An 18,462-nucleotide genomic window follows, 5' to 3' on the forward strand; every position below is an offset into this window, starting at 1 on the left:
AGCTAGTATGTATCATAGGCAGGACTTGAACACAGACTTTCCTGATTTCTACCAGTGCCACATCTCAGTTTTGATGGGTTTGGGAGCCACATTCCTCATCTATAAAAACAGCTAGAATTATTTGTTGGACTAAATGGTCTCTAGAGCCCCTTCTATCTATAAATTCATTATCCTATGATTTTATACACATACATAAAATACATAAATATTATGAAACCAAAATGTAGGGGTGGTCCCTAATTTGTCTATCCATTGTGAAATAAGATCTCATTTGTAAGTTACTGGGAGACTAGTTGTGTAGTAAAAGTTTATGGGTAATAGCGGGCTACTCAGAGCCATCTTCTCATGGTGGCTAGATTCCCAGGCTAATCCAGTAAAAGCCAATGTAACTCATGTTATAACTCAACTGTAGCAATAATAGCATTAGGCAGGATGATGAAGGAGAAATGAGAAGGAAATAGAGGAAGAAAAATAAAGCCAGTGCCTTGCACATAGTGGGTACTTCATACATTTTTACTGAAGTGCAAAGGATAAGAAGAGAAAAAGGAGAAAGACAGAAGAAAGCAAAGAAAGCAGTGGGTTCTCCTTTTTTGGACTGGCCCTAGGAAAAAGAAGCCAAATCATTAGTTTTCTGACAGTAGCAATTGATTAATCAGTATTTATTGAGTACCTCCTATGTGCCAGGCACTAGTCATTTCAGTTGTGTCCAACTCTCTGTAACCCCATTTGGGGTCTTCTTGGCAAAGATACTGGAGTGGTTTGCTATTTCCTTCTCCAGCTCATTTTACAGATGAGGAAACTGAGGCAAACAGCATTAAGTGACCTGCCCAGGTCACATTGCTAGTGTCTGAGGTTAGATCTGAACTCAGGAAGATGAGTCTTCCTGACTCCAGGCCTGGCACTCTATCCAGACTGAGCCACCTAGCTGTCCATATATGGTAAGCTATATACGTATTAATAATAAATAATTAATAGAGGGAAGGCATTGGAATTAAGGAAAGTTGGCACAGGATTACTTCAAAAGGTAATATGGCACAGTGGCAAATCTGGCCAAATTTGAATTCAAGCCCTGCTACACATACTGGCTATGTGACCCTGGGCGAGTCACTTAACCTTGTTTGCCTGAGTTCCTCATATGTGTGAGATATGGTCACTTACCTTTCAGTACTTCTAGGCCATCCCCTAGGATTGTCCGTTTCAGAGAAGGCAGGGACCTACTTTGGTCAGGGAAGTCAGGGACCTGTTTTGGTTGAGTTTGGATACCTAGGAGTTCACTATCCTTAATGAAATTGGAGGTCCAGACCCTATCCCTTTTGTAAATGTATATATTTCTAATACCAGAAAACTATTGTAATTTTTTCTTCCTATAACCTATGATTTTTTGACATATCAAGTCATGTGTTTATAGTGAAGGCTCAAAGCTTCAGGAAGACACAAACGGTGTTAAGTTGTCAAAAATGAGGGGTAGTCAGTCAACAAACATCACTGGTTGCTACGCACTGTAAATTACTGTTATTAAGTGTTTATTATATGCTAGGCACCATGCCTAAGATGCCCAAATACCTCCTTCTGGCCCTGGCTCCTACTCCCCTGGCTCCAAGCACTAGCTGCCCCAGGTTCCAACATTTGTAGTACTTTGATGTTCCCCTGAACCCCACTTTGAAGGTTTCTGGTCTGCCTTAGCCCCAAGAAGAGCTCCATGCTCCAAAATTATCTATCATCCCTTTCCAGCAATTAAAATCTCTCAATCTTTCAGTGAAACTAATCTGTTAAGTGTTAGGAAGAAGACAGATCTGGTGGAACTAATTTATACTCGTGTGTGAATGACTCCTTAACTCTTCTCAAGGTCTTTACATTTAAATAAAAGCCCACCGGTTTAAGTGGATTCCTAATTGGTGGAATTTCAGGCAGTTTTTAACAAGCAAAGTAAGAACTCAAAACAAAGAAGGAAAAGGTATTTTGAGCTTGGAAGTCTTCACCTGGGCAGATTGCTCTTGATGGTGTCAGGCCTTCCCCAGTGGTCAGGTCCACTTATTTCTCTCTTCTTTTTACAATTTCACATTTCCTTAACTTCTGAACCTACAGATTTGCTAAAAGTGCCACCTTTCTTTTTCCCTACAGAAGGCCCAACTGGCCTATAGGAACTGATGTGTTTTTAATTGTATGGGTCATGGGGTGTGAGTTAGGTGTTTATACCTCAGGGCTTGCCTGTACACATACACACATATACACACACATACACACATGCACATACACATACACACATGCACACACACATACACACATGCACACACACCACTGTCATGATTATTCATAGTAATAGAAAGGAAAGATGCAGATCATATAATACAATATTCTGGAGATCTTGTAGTATGGTGGAAGGAGTACTGGCTCTAGCCTGAAGATGACCTGGGTTTGAATTCTGTCTCTGATACTCCTTTGTCATCTCAGCAAGTCACTTAGACTCCCTCTGGCCTCAGTTTCCTCATCTTTAAAATAAGGGGGTTGGGGCAGCTAGGTGGTGCATTGAGTAGAGCACCAGCCCTGGAGTCAGGAGGACCTGAGTTCAAATCTGGCCTCAGATACTTGACACACTTGGTAGCTGTATGACTTTGGGCTAGTCACTTAATCCCAATTACTCTGCCTTCCCCCCCTCAAAAAAATAAGGGGGTTACACGAGGTGGCCTTGGAATCGCGCATATATGGGGGCACAGAGATTTCTATTTGGCTTTGGGACAATGACCTACACCCACGATTTGGTGTGAAAAGAAGGGAAGAGACCCTAAGTTATCAGGAATAATCTACAAAGTTGGACCAGCCTCTAATGGAGCAGCAAGCTAGCCACATCACAATACTCCTTGAAGGCAGAGAGTTTTTGTTAGGTTTTTGTCTTTGAAGTCCAAGCCCCTAGAACAATGCCTTTCATGGAGTGCATATTTTTACTCAATATCTGCTGAAGTGAGTATATAGGCTTCTCCCTTCCGTTTCAGAGATTATGCAAATCAAGGTGTTATTTGTTCAGTGTTTAAAAATGTGGCTCCCTTTCTAGCAGGTCCTGCCACACCAGATCTAAGTCCTTAATACTGCCTCTAGTTCCTTCTGTTTTCTTTGGTGGCTCTGAACTCATCAGTTCAACATTCTTCCCCAGCTAGGTCACATCTCTGTGTTTGCTCTCTGCTGGCTCAATCTGCTCACTGCTGCTAATCTTCTCATTTTCGGAGTGAAAATAACATCACTTGGTATTACTTAGCTGTTTACTGTTTCTGTTCCCTCAGTAGAATTTTAGATCTCGAGGACAGGCACTTTTTTTGATCTTTGTCTCTCTAGCACATAGTAGTCGAGGGAATAAGCACTTCTTAATCACCAACTATGTGCCAGGCACTGTACTAAGCGCATATATCTCTTTTGTTCCTCACGACCCCTGGAAGGTAGGTGCTATTATTATCCTCATTTTACAGTTATGGAAACTGAGGCAGACAGCAGTTAAGTGACTTGTCTACACATTTGAATTTTGGTCTTCCTGACTCTAGGCCCAGTGTCCTATCTATTATGCCACCTGCCTGTCCTTCATACTTACATGTTGAATTAAATTGAATGTTTTATCATAATCCCTTTGGTCCTCGGTTTCCTCATTTGTGAAATGACTAGATGATAGCTAAGGCCACTTCCAGCTCTAGTATTCTATGATCCTATCAAAGCCTTAAGGAGACCTTCCCACTTCAAGGAGTTTCTCTGCTCCAATTTACCAAGGTATAGTTGCATGAATCCTGTTCTGATTTTTCTTGATAAGGCCAGCCCAAAGTAAGCCAACAATTCCATTGCTTCAGCATGTCTAATGACCTGGATTACAAAATGGCCTAGGTTCATAAGATCATGGAAACAGAGCTAGAAGGTCTCTGAAGGCATCTAGCCCCACCCTCTCATTTGACAGTTGAGGAAACATAGCCATCATTAATACAACTCTGATTCCTCCATTTGGTGCCTAGAAAATGTTGAAGATGTAATTTTTATGGAGCAACACACAATGCAGGCACACATTTGTCCTTGTACAGAAGAGCATCCTTCTTTGTAATCACGGGTTTGGGTGTGAAGATTATGGCCTTGTCCACACTAATGAGCATTCTTGTGAAGTTGGCCCAAAAGTGGAACTTGGTGGAAACAATTTGCATATTTAATGACATGGATTTCAGAAAGCCAGAAAACAACAAAACCAAACCAAATGCTCCATTTATCCGATCTGTCAATAGCCATACTGTGATACTTCAGAAGCCTATGAATTCATCAGTATGGCTGTTCTTTTTACCACAACTCCTTCATGACTTCTCAAACTCTTTGGTCTGAGGACTCCTTTACACTCATAAAAATTATTGAGGATTCCTCAAAAAGCTTTGTTCATGTGGGCTATAGATATTGATATTTACCATATTGGAAATTAAAATATTTTAGTATTATTATACAAATAGTTTTGATCTCATGGACCCCCAAGATTCCTCAGACCACATTTTGATAACCACTGCTTTAGCAGATGAATTTTATAAGTGATGTGCTGATGAAATTCTTTATTTGATGGCCATTTCCTGGGGGAGAAGGAGATGAACCTCTCTCAAGTTAGTTAATCCTGAAGAACTTAGAGTCACCTTGACATCACAGTGAGGCATTGGGGAAGAGTTTAGTGGAGAAGTTTATAACAAGAACAAGTGGGATAAAATGAAGACATTATCCTTTTTTTTAAAGGTCATTTAAATAACAAGTAACTATTGGGATCATGGAGAGAACCATTTTTCCTTAAAAAGTCAGGATGCTCTGCCTAAAGTATAAAACGGAACATGTAAAAGGGGCAAGTCCACAAGAGATGATGTAATTCTGGTTTTCAATTCACAGGAATGCAGTATATGCACAACTCTGAATTTTACATTCAGAATCTGGTCTGGAACAGTGAATTCTAACCAAGAACTCTGCCTCTCCCTTTCATTCTTATGAACCCTGATTTTACATTACCTATCTAGAACTTCAGCCGAGGAAAACACCAACTTTCTACATGCTGTTATTAATCTTCCTTGTACTCCAAATACCACTAAAATAGGTGGGAATAGTTTTTTTTAGCTCTTGAATATTCATATATATGTATGTATGTGTGTATACACACATATGCACACACACATAAACACACACACACACACTTATTAGGGGCAGCTAGGTGGGGCAGTGGATAGAATGCCAGGCCTGAAGTCAGGAAGACTCATCTTCCTGAGTTTAAATCTGGTCTCAGATGCTAGCTGTGTGACCCTGGGCCAGTCACTGAACCTGCTTTTCTCAGTTTTCTCATCTGTAAAATGAGCCAGAAAAGGAAATGACAAAACACTCCAGTACCTTTGCCAAGAAAACTCCAAATGAGGTCAGCAATACTTGGACATGATTGAAAAAAATAAAAAGACTGAACATCTGAACTAAGCCTCAGAGCCAGGAAAACCTCTCAGTATCCCCAACCCTAGGCCATCATACACCCTAAAACAAAACAAAAACCAAAAACTTGTTGGATTGTATTGTGTTGACCCTTAGGGCTGGGAGGGAGAGGTACTGAAGATTTCACAATTAAACTCTCCTTGCCTTATAGGAACAATTATCAGCCCAAGTTTTTCAGTGACTGTCTCCCATGCTTAGAATGTTCTCCTTCCTCATCTCTCTGCCTTCTGGTTTCCCAGGCTTCCTTCGAATCCCAGCTACAATCCCATTTTTTTTTCTGCAGGAAGTGTTTCTCCATCCCCCTTGATTATAGTGCCTTCCTCTGATCATCTCTGATTTATCCTTTATATATCTTGTTTATTTACAATTGTTTACCTGTGGTCTCTTCCATTAACCTGTGAGCTCCTTGAGAGCAGAGATTTTGTTTGCTTTGGTTTTGCCTATCTTTTCACCCCCAGGCTTTAGTACAGTGCCTGGCACAGAGTAGACACAGAATAAATATTTATTGACTGAATGACTGACAAGTTTCGAGTAAGATGGCTAACCCAGATCCATCCACTCATCCCCCAAAAACTAGGCTGAGAGATGTTATTACTCCAGGCTTTTTTATACGACCAACAAAAAAGCAGCAAAAAGTCAAAGGAAAAGACTTTCCATTCCTCATCTTTTTTTTTTCTTCAAAACTACCCTGGAAATAAAGAACATAAGCTTTGGCAAACTCTTCTTTCCATATTCTTAGCATAAGGGCCAGACAGCCAAAAGGGGGGGAAACAGCCTTGAAACTCTTCTAAGATACACGGTATTAAAAGAAGCGAAGGTTTCTGCATCTTGCTCAAGTCTCTTTCTCCCTCTCCCTCGCTTTCCCTCTCCAAGCTTTATTTTCATCCTTTCCAACTTGACGTGGGGTGGGAGGGGAGACAAGGAAAGTGCCCACTCCTCCTCCCCCGCCCACCCCTGTCCCAAGTTAACTGAACCTGGATCGCCAGCCTCACCCCTGCGCATGCTTAAGAACTCCATAGGCAATCGCCCTCCTCCCTCGGGGTCCCCAGCCCCCTCCCCACCCTGACCCTCACCCCCGCCCCCTTCTGCGCGGGGGAGGAGAGGCGGGCTGCCTCGGGCAGAAAGCTGCGCGTTAACTCGCGCAAATGCGGTAGAGAACTCGTCTCCAGCCTTTTCCAAGGAAGTCTCGAGCAATTAGCTCAGTCCGGGGAGAGCGAGCCGCGCAGCCAGCCTGTCTGGGACGCCTCTCCCGATGACGAGCGGCGGCGGCGGAGGAGCCGCTCCACTTTCGCCACCGCTCCCGGGAGTTGGGGATTTCTTAGAAACTTTTGGCGGCGGCGGTGGCGGCGGCGGCGGCGGCTGCGGCTGAACGTTTTTTGTGTGTGGTCTCTCCGTCCGGCCCCGCGCCCCCCTCTCCCAGGCTGGCCCCGAGCTCCCTTCGACCAAGCCGTGCCCAAGCCTGCAGACCATGGGCTTCGAGCTGGATCGTTTCGACGGCGACGTGGACCCGGACTTCAAGTGCAATCTATGCAACAAGGTCTTGGAAGACCCCTTGACCACCCCGTGCGGTCATGTGTTCTGCGCCGGCTGCGTCCTGCCCTGGGTAGTGCAGCAGGGCAGCTGCCCGGTGCAGTGCCAGCGGATCTCCACTAAGGAGCTCAACCACGTCCTGCCGCTCAAGAGCCTCATCCTCAAGCTGGACATCAAGTGTGACCATCACGGGCGCGGCTGCGAGCGGGTAGTGAAGCTGCAGCAGTTGGGGGAGCACGTCGAAATGTGCGACTACTCGCCGGCACGCTGCCGCCACCCGGGCTGCGGCGAGGTGCTCAACCTCAAGGACGTGGACAGCCACATGCGCGAGCGCTGCGAAGCGCGGCCCGCCGGCCTGTGCGAGCAGGGCTGCGGTTTGGTGCTGACCCACGGCGAGCTGCGGCCCGGCGCGCACTGCTGCTTCCAGGCGCTCAAGGCGCACAGCGGCGCGCTGCAGGCCAAAGTGGCCGGCCTCGAGAAGGAGCTCAAGAAGGAGGCGCTGCGGGCCGGCAAGCGCGAGAAGTCGCTCGTGGCGCAGCTGGCCGCGGTGCAGCTGGAGCTGCAGATGACAGCGCTGCGCTACCAGAAGAAGTTCACGGAGTATAGCGCCCGGCTCGACTCGCTCAGCCGCAGCGTCGCCTCCCCGGGCAGCAAGGTAGGGCGCGGAGAGGGGCGCCCTGGCCCAGATCCCACCCCCTCCCCACTCGCACGCCCCTGCTCTCGTCTAGCTCTCTTGCCACTCGCCACATCTAATGCCCCATCTCCCCCCAGCTATCGTCCCCACTCCTCCAAGCGTTGTCCTTCTCCCTTTGCTATCGCCCCTTCTTCTCCAGGTATCGCCCGTTTCCATCAGTTGCCGTCCCCCCCTATAGCTACCCCCTTTCCCTAACTGTAGCTCCTTTTCCCTAGCTCTTGTCCCCTCTCTACCAGTTATAGCCCTCTCCTCCAGCTATCACCCTCCTCCTCCAGCCACTGCCCCCTCCCCACCGGTATTGAGTTATTCTCCACTAGTTATTCCCCACTTCTCTAGTCTCACCCGCTCTCCACCATCTACTGCCCCCTCCTTCCCCAGTATCCCCTCGCCTGTCCAGCTATCGGCTCCTCTCCAGCTTCATTCTCTCTCCAGCCTCTCTCTCTCCTTCCCCTCTCCAGGAGTACTGGGGGAGAGGCAGACAAGGCACCCCTGGCCAGTACTTCTTGCAAGCAGAAAAAAAAGGTGGTGGAGACTGCCTCTCCTTCCCACCCCCCGCCCCAACCCCGCTGCCTCGGTGCTTTGCTTTGGGGAAAGTTGTGGGGGTGGGGACAGAGGGGAGGGTAATGGGGGCGCCGCCGCTTTGGCTGGGTTATTTGCCTGTGGCGGGGCGAAATGGAGCAGATGCGGAGCTGGGAATAGAAGCTTCGCCTCGAGCCCACCCGGGCTCTGGGACACCCTCCGGGGGCCGATGGGGAGGGAGCAGGGGAATGCGGGTGGGCATGAGGGGATCTGGGCGGTAGCTTTGTTACTTTTGCCTTGGTGCTGAACTCTTCCCCCAGGGCCACTCCCCTCCCCCTAGTTTCCTGGCATATGTATCATCAGGGTCTGCTAGGAGCCCCCCCCCCCCTTTTTTTTCAGACATACTTTCTCTCTCCTCGCCCACAGACATGTCTGTCTGTCAGCTGCAGTCTTAGCAGCTGGCGGACCCTGGGCGAAGGGCAAATATTTACAGCTCAGCTACTCACCACCGGCTCGTCTCGGAAGGCACACAAAAGGGCTGTGTGAGGGTGTGTTGCCAAAATAAAAACAGAAACACTATTTTTAATCCTACCTGATGCTTATCCTCCTAGTGTTGCCGGTGGTGGGCACTTAATAGATTTCCAGAGTTTGTCTTGCAATGCTGACTTCCTGAATATTTTGCAGTGATACTTTATAAATAAGCCATTCACTCCCCTGGAGTTTATGTATCATTCATTGTCAACCTAGTTTATTATTTCTTCTTGCCTTTTTGTTTCCATTTTAGAAGTGTTTGGGTAAACTCTCTGAATCAAAAAATGTGATACATTTACTCAAAACTATGATTTGAAGGTCAGTTGGGTGGGAGTGAGAATCATTAGCAGGGTTTTGCTGGGTGGACAAGACGTTACTATGTAATCTTGCACAGAGAAACTTTCTCTTTGAAAGTTGGTGCTGAGCTCTGGACTTTTATATGCCTCTGATGGAGAATTGAGGTCATCCTTAAAAAAAAAAAAAGACTGGCACCAAGTTGCCTCACATGATTTTGGTGGTCTCAGAAGTAGAACCGTATCAGCAGTCAGCATATTCTCGGTGTTAGGGAAACCTGGAAGATACCGAGCTATCGCCTGAAGTCAAATTAACCATTTGTTGTCATGGTCCCTGGCCAAGGAAGCCTTCTGAACTGTTTTGTTTTGTTGTTTAATCAGGCACCCCATAATACTAGATTGTGGCATGGTGGACCTTTTAAGGGCCTTCTATACCTTTTATTAGCCGCAGAATGTGCTACTGTGACTCAAAATCAGTATTCAAATAGGTGGAAAAGGACTTTTCTCAATTTAAAATGATAGATGAGTATTTTTCTTTTACATCCCGAATTGGGTGGATTTCCATAAAATGCTACTCCCCTTGATGTTTACAGCTTTCATTGTATGTTGCATATAGCTAATAGGAGAGGCAGCTGGGGTATGTGTAGTGGCTAGAGGGCCAGGTTGACCTGAGTTCAAGTTTCATCTAGTGTCATCCAGCGTCTTAGGTGCCCCAGGCAACTTTTTAATGCTGTAGGTTGAAAAACGGTGGCAGATCTGCGTTGATAAGGGGAGTTACCTACCGCCAGGAAATCATATTTCCTTCCCCCCCCCCCCCATTGTAGTATAGGCTAGCTTTAAAAGAATCGGAAGTGTTCCATTAAATGAGCAAATATCATTTAATCTATCACAGTCACCTCTGAATAGTAAAGAGAAAATTGACCAAGAGACAAATAAGGTATTAAAAGGTGTCCCTCCACTATCTCTGGCTTAGATGGACATGATGATGTCCCCTTCATTTCAGAGTTTTTTGAAAATATATTCAGAGGAAAAGACTGGCTGGCTGAGATTGGAATGTTGACTCTATCTAATGGGTTTGACCTTCGATCAGTCACTTAAAGCTTCTAGTCCTCCATTGCTTTATCCAAAAAACAAAGGGCCTTCTTATAACTCTCATCTGCTTTAGGTCTATGACTCTGGGCTCGGACTCTGGCTCTGGCTCAGGCCTTCTCTTTGTCGCTCATCAGTTTGGTTCTAAGACTGCTTCTCTTGAATGTTCAAGAACTGATAGCTTTTCTCTAGGGAGCAAAAGATTCTGGATTCAACTGAACCTAACCTGTCACCTCAACTGAAATGCCCTATTGTTGAGTGGTTCTCAAGACATGTATTTATTATCTTCTTGGAAATCCAAAGAGCTGTCTTGTCCTTTGTGGGAATATGAATGCTTGACAGATCTCCAGGTCAATATGGGCTTTCACTGAAAAAATGGATCTTCTTATTTTTTTTCCCCAATCATCCATAGTTTCCCAGGAAAATATTTTGCCTATCTGGGCTCAGTTTAAGATTGTCATCTAGGCAGAGCTAGTTTTTCATAGCTCCCATATCACATAAATATATTTGTTCTTTATAACTACTGTAAATAAGTGAACCTAATTGACAGTTGATTTGTATTAAAAGCTTTTTCAGATGTTGGAAACACCTTGAGCCAACTGTCTAAAATTGCACACCACTCAGTAGAGTTTCTGTGGCTGAATACTACACAAAATGCTCTCCCTGTATTGTTGATGAGTTACTTAAATGGCACTCTGGCCAATCCATTTGAGTTCAGCCACTCATAGGGAAAATGAAGACCCAAACACCTTTTTTCATCTTCTATTGATAAGTATTTATTAGGCTTCTATCATGTACAAAGCACTATATTAGGCACTGGGGACCCATGTGCTCCAAGTGTTAGGAATTAGAGATGAGTGAACAATTTTGTCCAAGAGTTGGAAATGGCTTCTCTTTATGACTTTCATTTCAGAATTTATCATAGAATGATCCTTTAGAGTATATACCAGGTGATGAGACTTGATTATAAGATGCATCTACTTTGGGCCCCCGTTCTAAGGGGTTCATGTAATAAAACACCCAAATCATTTCCCTATAAGACACTCTTATTTAAAAGGCCTGACAGTATGCCTGCATCGAAAGGGCAGTGTTGTAAAACTCTGACACCCTCTCGTAATCATTTGATCCTAGCAACTTAGCATCATAGATCTAGAGATGGAAAGGACCAAAGAAGCCATCTAGGTCAACCTCCTCATTTTACAGATGAGGAAATTGAGGCATAAGGATGTCATGTGACTTGCCAAAGATCACACAGGTAGTAACATTTCAGTGGTGGGATTTGAATCCAGGTTCTTTTACTCTAGAACCATGGTGAGTTTTCTTATCAGGTTAGGTTCAATTAAACAATTATGAATTGAGTCATTCTGCATCAGAATGAGAGAATATGTTTGTGTGATATTTGCCTGTTTTCTTTGGTCTGGTGAATAAGAAGAAAGACATTGTGGAAAATGTGGTGATTATGGGTGATCAAGCAACAAGTAATTAGAAATCTGTATAAGTCCAGAAGAGATTGCTGTTCTCAGTGGTCCCTCCTGATTTATCTCAGTCATTTCACTATTAGTGTCATAGACTTCCCAATACATCTCTTCTTAAGTACTAATTCACCTTATGGGGGGAAAAGTGAACCAAAGCTTTTAAGCAACTTGGGGTCATCCAGATATTCCATTCTGCATTTTAATGGCTCTAAGAAACTTCATCATTTCTTGAACAAGTTTTTTTCAACATTTATTAAATACCTAGTATGTACAAGGTCCTTAACTATTTATTAGGTAGACAGACTCCTTGTGTTTAATAATAGTCTACTAACTTTACTATAAAAAAGGAAATGACAGAACATTATTTATATGGAGCAAATGACAGATGGGATTGAGTATTTTCTGTTTCAATTTCATGGTATTTTTTTTTGGTAGGACTACAGAACAAAAACTGTATTTTTTAGGTTCACTTGTATGATGGTCTAATACAACATTGGTTCTGGATATTTGTTTCATAACTAGAATCTGAGGGTGACATTCTCAGTCATAGAAGGGATGAGATGAGTGTTTTGAGCCCAGTTATGGAAAGTGAGTGATTCTATCCTGAAGCCTTGCAGAAATACCATTCTTAGGAATCTTGTCACATGACTAAATATGGGACTAGCTTATAAAGAGGTTACCTTAGTACTCCTACAAGGAAGCTGAGTCAGGTTCCAGTATATATCTAATCCATAAAGTATTTGAATACCTACTATCCTCTGAAAAAAGAAAACTGCAAAACACTGGAGGAGTGGAGGTGGGTGCAACAAAAGTAATATGCTTTGATACTTCCTATTTGTTTGGTTTTTTTTAGGATTTTCTTTTTTTCTCACTTAATAGCTTTTTACAATTACATCTAAAGATAGTTTCCAACATTCACTTTTATAAGATTTTGAGCTCCAAATTTCTTTTCTCTTCCCTCCCTTCTCCCCCCTCACCAAGAAGCAATCAATCTGATATAGGCTATATGTGTACCATAATATTAAACACAAAAAATAGGATTCTCTAAAGAAACATTTGCACAGTTTGCAGTGATTGTCATGAAAAAGAAATAGCCACACATTATTCAAGAGTGTATTATCTCATTTATGAATCATGCAGACCCTTTGCCTCCCAGTTATAAACTTCTGGCCAGTTGCATGACTTTGCTAGTGATATTGTCAGAATTGGGCAGAAAGAAAATAGATTTGATGTTCTGTCCTGTTCTCCTGCTTCTTAGCCTCTTTGGTGAAAGGCCCGAGGGAATGTGATGGAACTAATGAAGAGTTAAGTTTCTGATCATCTGGACTTTGCAATGATTTGTATTTATGCTGTTTCTAATTATCTAAGATAATTAACTGGATAGCTTGGTTTCTGTGCTATAAAGTGATGTAATAAGAACTCCCAACTTCACTGGCAGTAGAAATTGGCTTGTCCTGGTTTTCTTGTGTTTCAGATAAGAATGTCTTCAAATAATAAAAAGTGGCTATTTTTATTTTAACCTCCTCTCCTTCGCCCCTCTCCAAACCACCTCTCTTCATGCCCAAGAGAGATGCATATGGCTACTTTAAAACAGGAAGCAAACCGTTGTTGCTGTTTGGTTTCCCAGTAACTATCAAGCACTCATTTTTAGATATCAGTGGATGTTCAAACAAAAAAGCAGATGGAACATTGTTAAAATCAGCCATATAAACCGAGAAACAGATGTGCCAAAAAAGAAAAGCACACATCTTGAGCTTTTCTGCTGAGGCCATTTGAAAACAGCATGACGTTTAAAAAGCCAAGGCTATTACTGGAAGTATTGGGAAAGAAAACTGTCTTTATTATCCATTTTTATTTGAATTTCTAAAAAAAAAAGGTATTATTTGACCATGGGACAGTGAAAGGGCACTGGATTTGAATTTAGGAAGATGTGGATTTGAATTCAGTCTCTGACATTTAGTAGCTGTGTGACCTTGGGCAAATCACTGTCTTCCCAGTCTCAATTTCTCCTCTGTACAATGAAGGGATTGGCTAGATCAGAAGTGTCAGACATGAGGTCATAGATGCCATGCAGCCCACAACACTCCCGGGTGCAGGCTGAACCATATTAAAATGTACTTCCTCTCTGATTGTAATGCATTGATGTGTCAATAAAAAAAGAAATATGTGTGGCTTTCTAAGTCAATATGTGATCCTCAGGATCCTTTTACACAACTTAATGGCCCCTATCTCTTTTGGAGTTTGACACCACTGGATTCAGTGATTTGAGAGGCTTCTTCCAGTTCCGTATCTAGGATCCTATAAATTCTGGCCCAGATCAGTTGGGTGTTTTTAAACCTGGATGGTTAAAAATTCTGTAGAACTTATATCCACTGAACCACTCTTTTACTTTTTGACTGAATGTCTGCTTCCCTTTATCACTTCACATCTTCTTAAGTACTATTTTGGTAGAAGGCCCACATCCCAAACTCTTGCCATCTGGAACTAACTTCCATTGTATCCAGTCTCCATTTATTTTTATGCCTTAACCCAATTTTTTTTGCTTTTGTTTCATGGAGCCTGTATGTTCCGTTGGTATCTTTAGTATGTCAAGAGAACTTGGGGAATGTTGGATGGGCTGTCAGAGTGAATTGATGTGAGGACAAGAACCAGAGTCACAGAGAATGGGGAGATGTGGATGTTACCATCTGTATCATTGGAAGGATACCCATATGACGGATCTGGTTGAGTACCCCAATGACCGATGATCCTTTTGTTCATGTGATCCATAAATATTTTCTCTTTGAGCTGCTTCTTTAAGAACCTTTTTGTAATGGGGAGGTGCTTGGGACTTCTGGTGTGTGAAACTCCTTCCACTGTTGCAGTTCTGACACTTTTCTATAACTTACAGTCTTAGAATTCTGCCTATACGTGTAATCCTAGACAAGTCAATTAACCCTGTTTGCCTCACTTTCCTCATCTATAAAATGAGCTGGAGAGGGAAATGGCAAACCACTCTAATATCTTTGCCAAGAAAACCCCAAATGGAGTCACGAAAACTTTGACACAACTGAACAACAACAAAAGTTTGGAGGTGGAGGGGCAGTAATAACTAAGGTATCATGACAGGCCTTAAGGAGGAAGTGGCCCTGGACCTCAAACCTCGATGGGAGCTAGTAATTTGAGGAAGGATAGTATGCCAGATGTGGGGCACAGCTTGGGCAAAGACATGGAGGTAAGGGAGAAAATGGGCAGGGGTAGGGAAAGATTCAAAAGCCACCTTAGCTGGAGCTTAGACTGTGGGAGGGAGAGTGATGCAGAGCTTCACGGGGACACTCAAACCTGTAACAATGGTCCTTGAATGTTTGGAATGAGCACATGCACATTCTTCGCTGTATTTTACTGTTGCAATGTTTTGGATGCAACTGTGGCATGGCAGATAGAGCTCTGGATCTGGAGTCAGGAAGACCTGAGTACCAATCTGGCCTCAGACACTTACTAGCTGTGTGACCCTGGGCAAGTCACTTTACCCTGTTTGCCTCAGTCTTCTTATCTGTAAATGGGAATAGTAACAGCACCTACCTCCCAGGGTGGTTGTGAGGATCAAATGTGTCCACCAACCTGAAAGCCTGCGTAAATGCTAGCTCTCATTATTATCATCATTATTTTTGTTTTACAATTCCCAGTAATTCTGACTGCCTCTTTTCCGTTTTCTCCTCCCAACACTGTCCAAAATCCCCTTCGTGTCTACCACCAAGTTCCAAACTTCCTGTGTGTCTCTTGTGGGTTCATCAGCAGCCCCCGGGGCTGTTTCCCAGCTGTCTTCATAAAGCAGCAGCACCAGCAGCATCTTCAGACGTGAACTTTGCATAATCTCCGGAAAACTAAAAGGTGTCAGTGGTGTCACCCAGATGCATGACCCAGCCGGTCAGTTACATCTTTCACAACATGCCAGGCAACTTTCCAGTTGATGCAATTGGAAACAGGGATAATCAGGAGCTATGCATCATTGTGCAGAAAATGTCTTGGAAAAGCTGGCATTGACACTGTCATCAGCTGACTCCCAGAGCCATTGCACTCATCTGGAAATGGCCAGCTTCCAAGCTTTTGAGTCTTGAATGGCATAGGATAATGGGGCCAGAATAACACAGTGGAGAGAGGGGACTATAAACACGGAGCATGTACATATTTTTTAAAAGTCCTTGTAAAGAGTTATTTTTTAAACCTAGAGACAGGTTTCATTCTTTTCAGTAATTTTTTTGCCCAAACTTATTTTCCAAACTTAAATTCATATTTTGGTAGCTAATGAAATTTTGGATCCTTTTAATATATAATCAAAACTACTTTTTCATTGCTTTTGCTTTAGGAATGACATGTTTCCATCTTTTGTGCTGTGAATTTTCAGTGTTCTGAACCCAATCCATAGGTTTGCAGCCTGAATTCTCTTGTTCTACTGATGTAGAAACAAATGGGAATTTCCTTCGAGCACAATAGGCTCTGTCCTTCATTTCATGTTACTTAAAGCATTGAGTGATCTTTTTCATTTTCTAAATTCAGCATGGATGAGTCTGTAACAAGCCAGTGTAGCAATTCAGCCCTCATTCTTTGCTTGTGCTTGTTCTTATGGATGAGCATTCAGAAAATCATGCTTCTCTTTCCACTTTTTGTCAGACTAGCTTTAGACATTTTGACAACTCATGTTCCAAAGAAGGAAGAAAGAAAACCTATGAGTATCTCCATTGCAAAATAAGAGAAAACCACCATCTTCTTTTTGTAGGGTGCAGAAAATCCTGTCTTTTGTCCCTTCTCCCAGATCCCTGATCCCTTCACAAGGGAAACCTGCTAGCTAGGGAGGGGCAAGGATAAGAGAACATGCCAATTGTGTGGCCAGGCACTGTGCTAAGCACTTTACAGATATTATCCCTTTTGAGCCTTACAGCAACCCTTGAAAGTAGGTGCTATTACAGTTCTACAGTTCAGGAAACTGAGGCAGACAGAGATTGAGTGATTTGCTCAGGGTCACACAGCTAGTAAGTTTCTCAGGCTGAATTTGAACTCAAGGCTTAGCCTTCCATGCACCTCACTGCCTAGATGGGGAATGGGAAGATCCTCTAACTCCAGATGCAATGTTCTTTCTACTATATTTCACCACTCCTTCATCCTCATTCCTTTCACAGCTTCTCTCTTATACCTTAAGGTCAACACCATCCCTTGTCCCACCCTGGTATTTTTAGTCAGCCTCTATCAACTACATATCTAATACTTCATATATCCCTCACTTCCCAGGTGTGAACAAAATCTTGACTTAATTCTCACCCCTGGGTTTGCTAATAATCTTGTCTGCTTAGCTGGTGCTCGGTACATGCTGGAGCCAGTCTCTTGGGTAAGCTGGGCCCCACTGTTTCTTATCTCTGTCATTGCCCCTATATCTCCTCATTCCCAGCTTCATGCCACAGGACTCTGCCAGTCTTACCTTTACTTATCTGCCCAGTGTTTATTCTTTTGTCTTTGAAAGTATTGGATCAGAGAGAGAAATTAATAGGCAAAGTTGCCCTGGTATTTTCTCCTTGTCTTTTTTGTAGGTAGAAGGAACTTTCAGAATTAACTTCCTCATTTACAAGTGGTAGAAGTCAGATCCAGAGAGACTGCAACTTCCCCAAGATCTTATAGCTACTTTAATGACAGATCCCAAAAAGAATTTGAGGTCCAGGGCATTTTCAACACTTTGTGACCTTCTATCTTTTAGGTTTGCCCAGTAGTCAGCTGATACAGTTTCATCCAATCTGAAGATGTTTTCTAAGTGAGGGCAAAGGTTGTACAACCCTATACTGTTTTAGGTAGGTTTTAGAGGTACATATGAACCCTCTTATAACTAGTTTAAAGGGCAAGGAATGTGTGTGGCCTGCACAGATGGGTTTATCATATAGGAAGAAGGCTATGATCAAGATGAGGTGTCGATGTTTTCTTCACGATGGACGAGAATAGGAGACACTTTTAGAACTCTAACCTTAATTTGGAAGCCACATTGAGAAATAGGACAGAGACTCTGAGTGAACCAGATAGTTGTTCACACTTTCTACTTGACTTTATTTGGCTCTGGCAGAGAGATTTGGGGTAAGGTGCTGCAATTTCAAGAGTTCTAAAGATCTAGAGCAAGGATCACTTGGGAGGGGTTCTGTGGATACATTTGAGGGGAAGGTCTATTAATTAAGATGGGAAAAGGTTACATATTTATTTTCACTACCCTCTAACTGAAATTTATCATTTCCTTCAATTATTTAAAAATTCTGAAAAGGGGCTTATTGGCTTCACCAGACTGCCCAAGGAGTCCATGACACAAGAAAGGTTAAGAATCCATTCTCTATTGGAAAGCCCTCAGCAATACTGGGTCTGCCCCTTAAGGGGAATTGATGGGAGGACACGGAGAAGAGTCTCAGAGGATGAGAAGACACTTGAGCAGCATTTTCGGAGGGAGTGTGTGCCAGCATCAGTGAGAACACAAGGCTATCTCTTGAAGTACCACCACAGGAACCTTGATATAGCATATCAGTTGTTATATCATTAGAGCCAGTTGCAGGATGGAAAGTAGTAATAGTAGTAGTAGTAGCAGCAGCAGCAGCAGCAAGAGGTGTGTGTGTGTGTGTGTGTGTGTGTGTGTGTGTGTGTGTGTGAGTGTGTAAGCAGACCAGCAATGTAAGCTATTGCTGTTAAAATATAATTTTTTGTGGGGATAATGATATTCTTCAAAGGAAAGATGCTGTTGTAATTTACAATCTCTGAACCAGTGAGGAGCAAAGCATTAATGAGAGTATTGGGCATTAATGCATTTCCTACATTGATGAATTTCTTGAGTGATGGGAATATAATTTTTATACCAATTAGCTGCCTT

The 18,462-nt window shown here is 43.2% G+C and overlaps 1 protein-coding gene across 1 annotated transcript in view; it reads left to right on the forward strand.

Annotated features, from left to right (window-relative positions):
* Nucleotides 1–6,663: 6,663 nt before the first annotated feature.
* PDZRN3 (PDZ domain containing ring finger 3) overlaps nucleotides 6,664–18,462 on the forward strand; it is a 286,365-nt gene continuing 274,566 nt past the window's right edge. Inside the window, exon 1 of the mRNA XM_036739362.1 lies at nucleotides 6,664–7,648. Coding sequence (XP_036595257.1) covers nucleotides 6,932–7,648 — 717 coding nt within the window. The 5' untranslated portion in view covers nucleotides 6,664–6,931. The remainder of the gene's footprint in view (nucleotides 7,649–18,462) is intronic.

This window comes from Trichosurus vulpecula, chromosome 9 (assembly GCF_011100635.1).
Source record: "Trichosurus vulpecula isolate mTriVul1 chromosome 9, mTriVul1.pri, whole genome shotgun sequence".
Classification (NCBI taxonomy): domain Eukaryota; kingdom Metazoa; phylum Chordata; class Mammalia; order Diprotodontia; family Phalangeridae; genus Trichosurus; species Trichosurus vulpecula.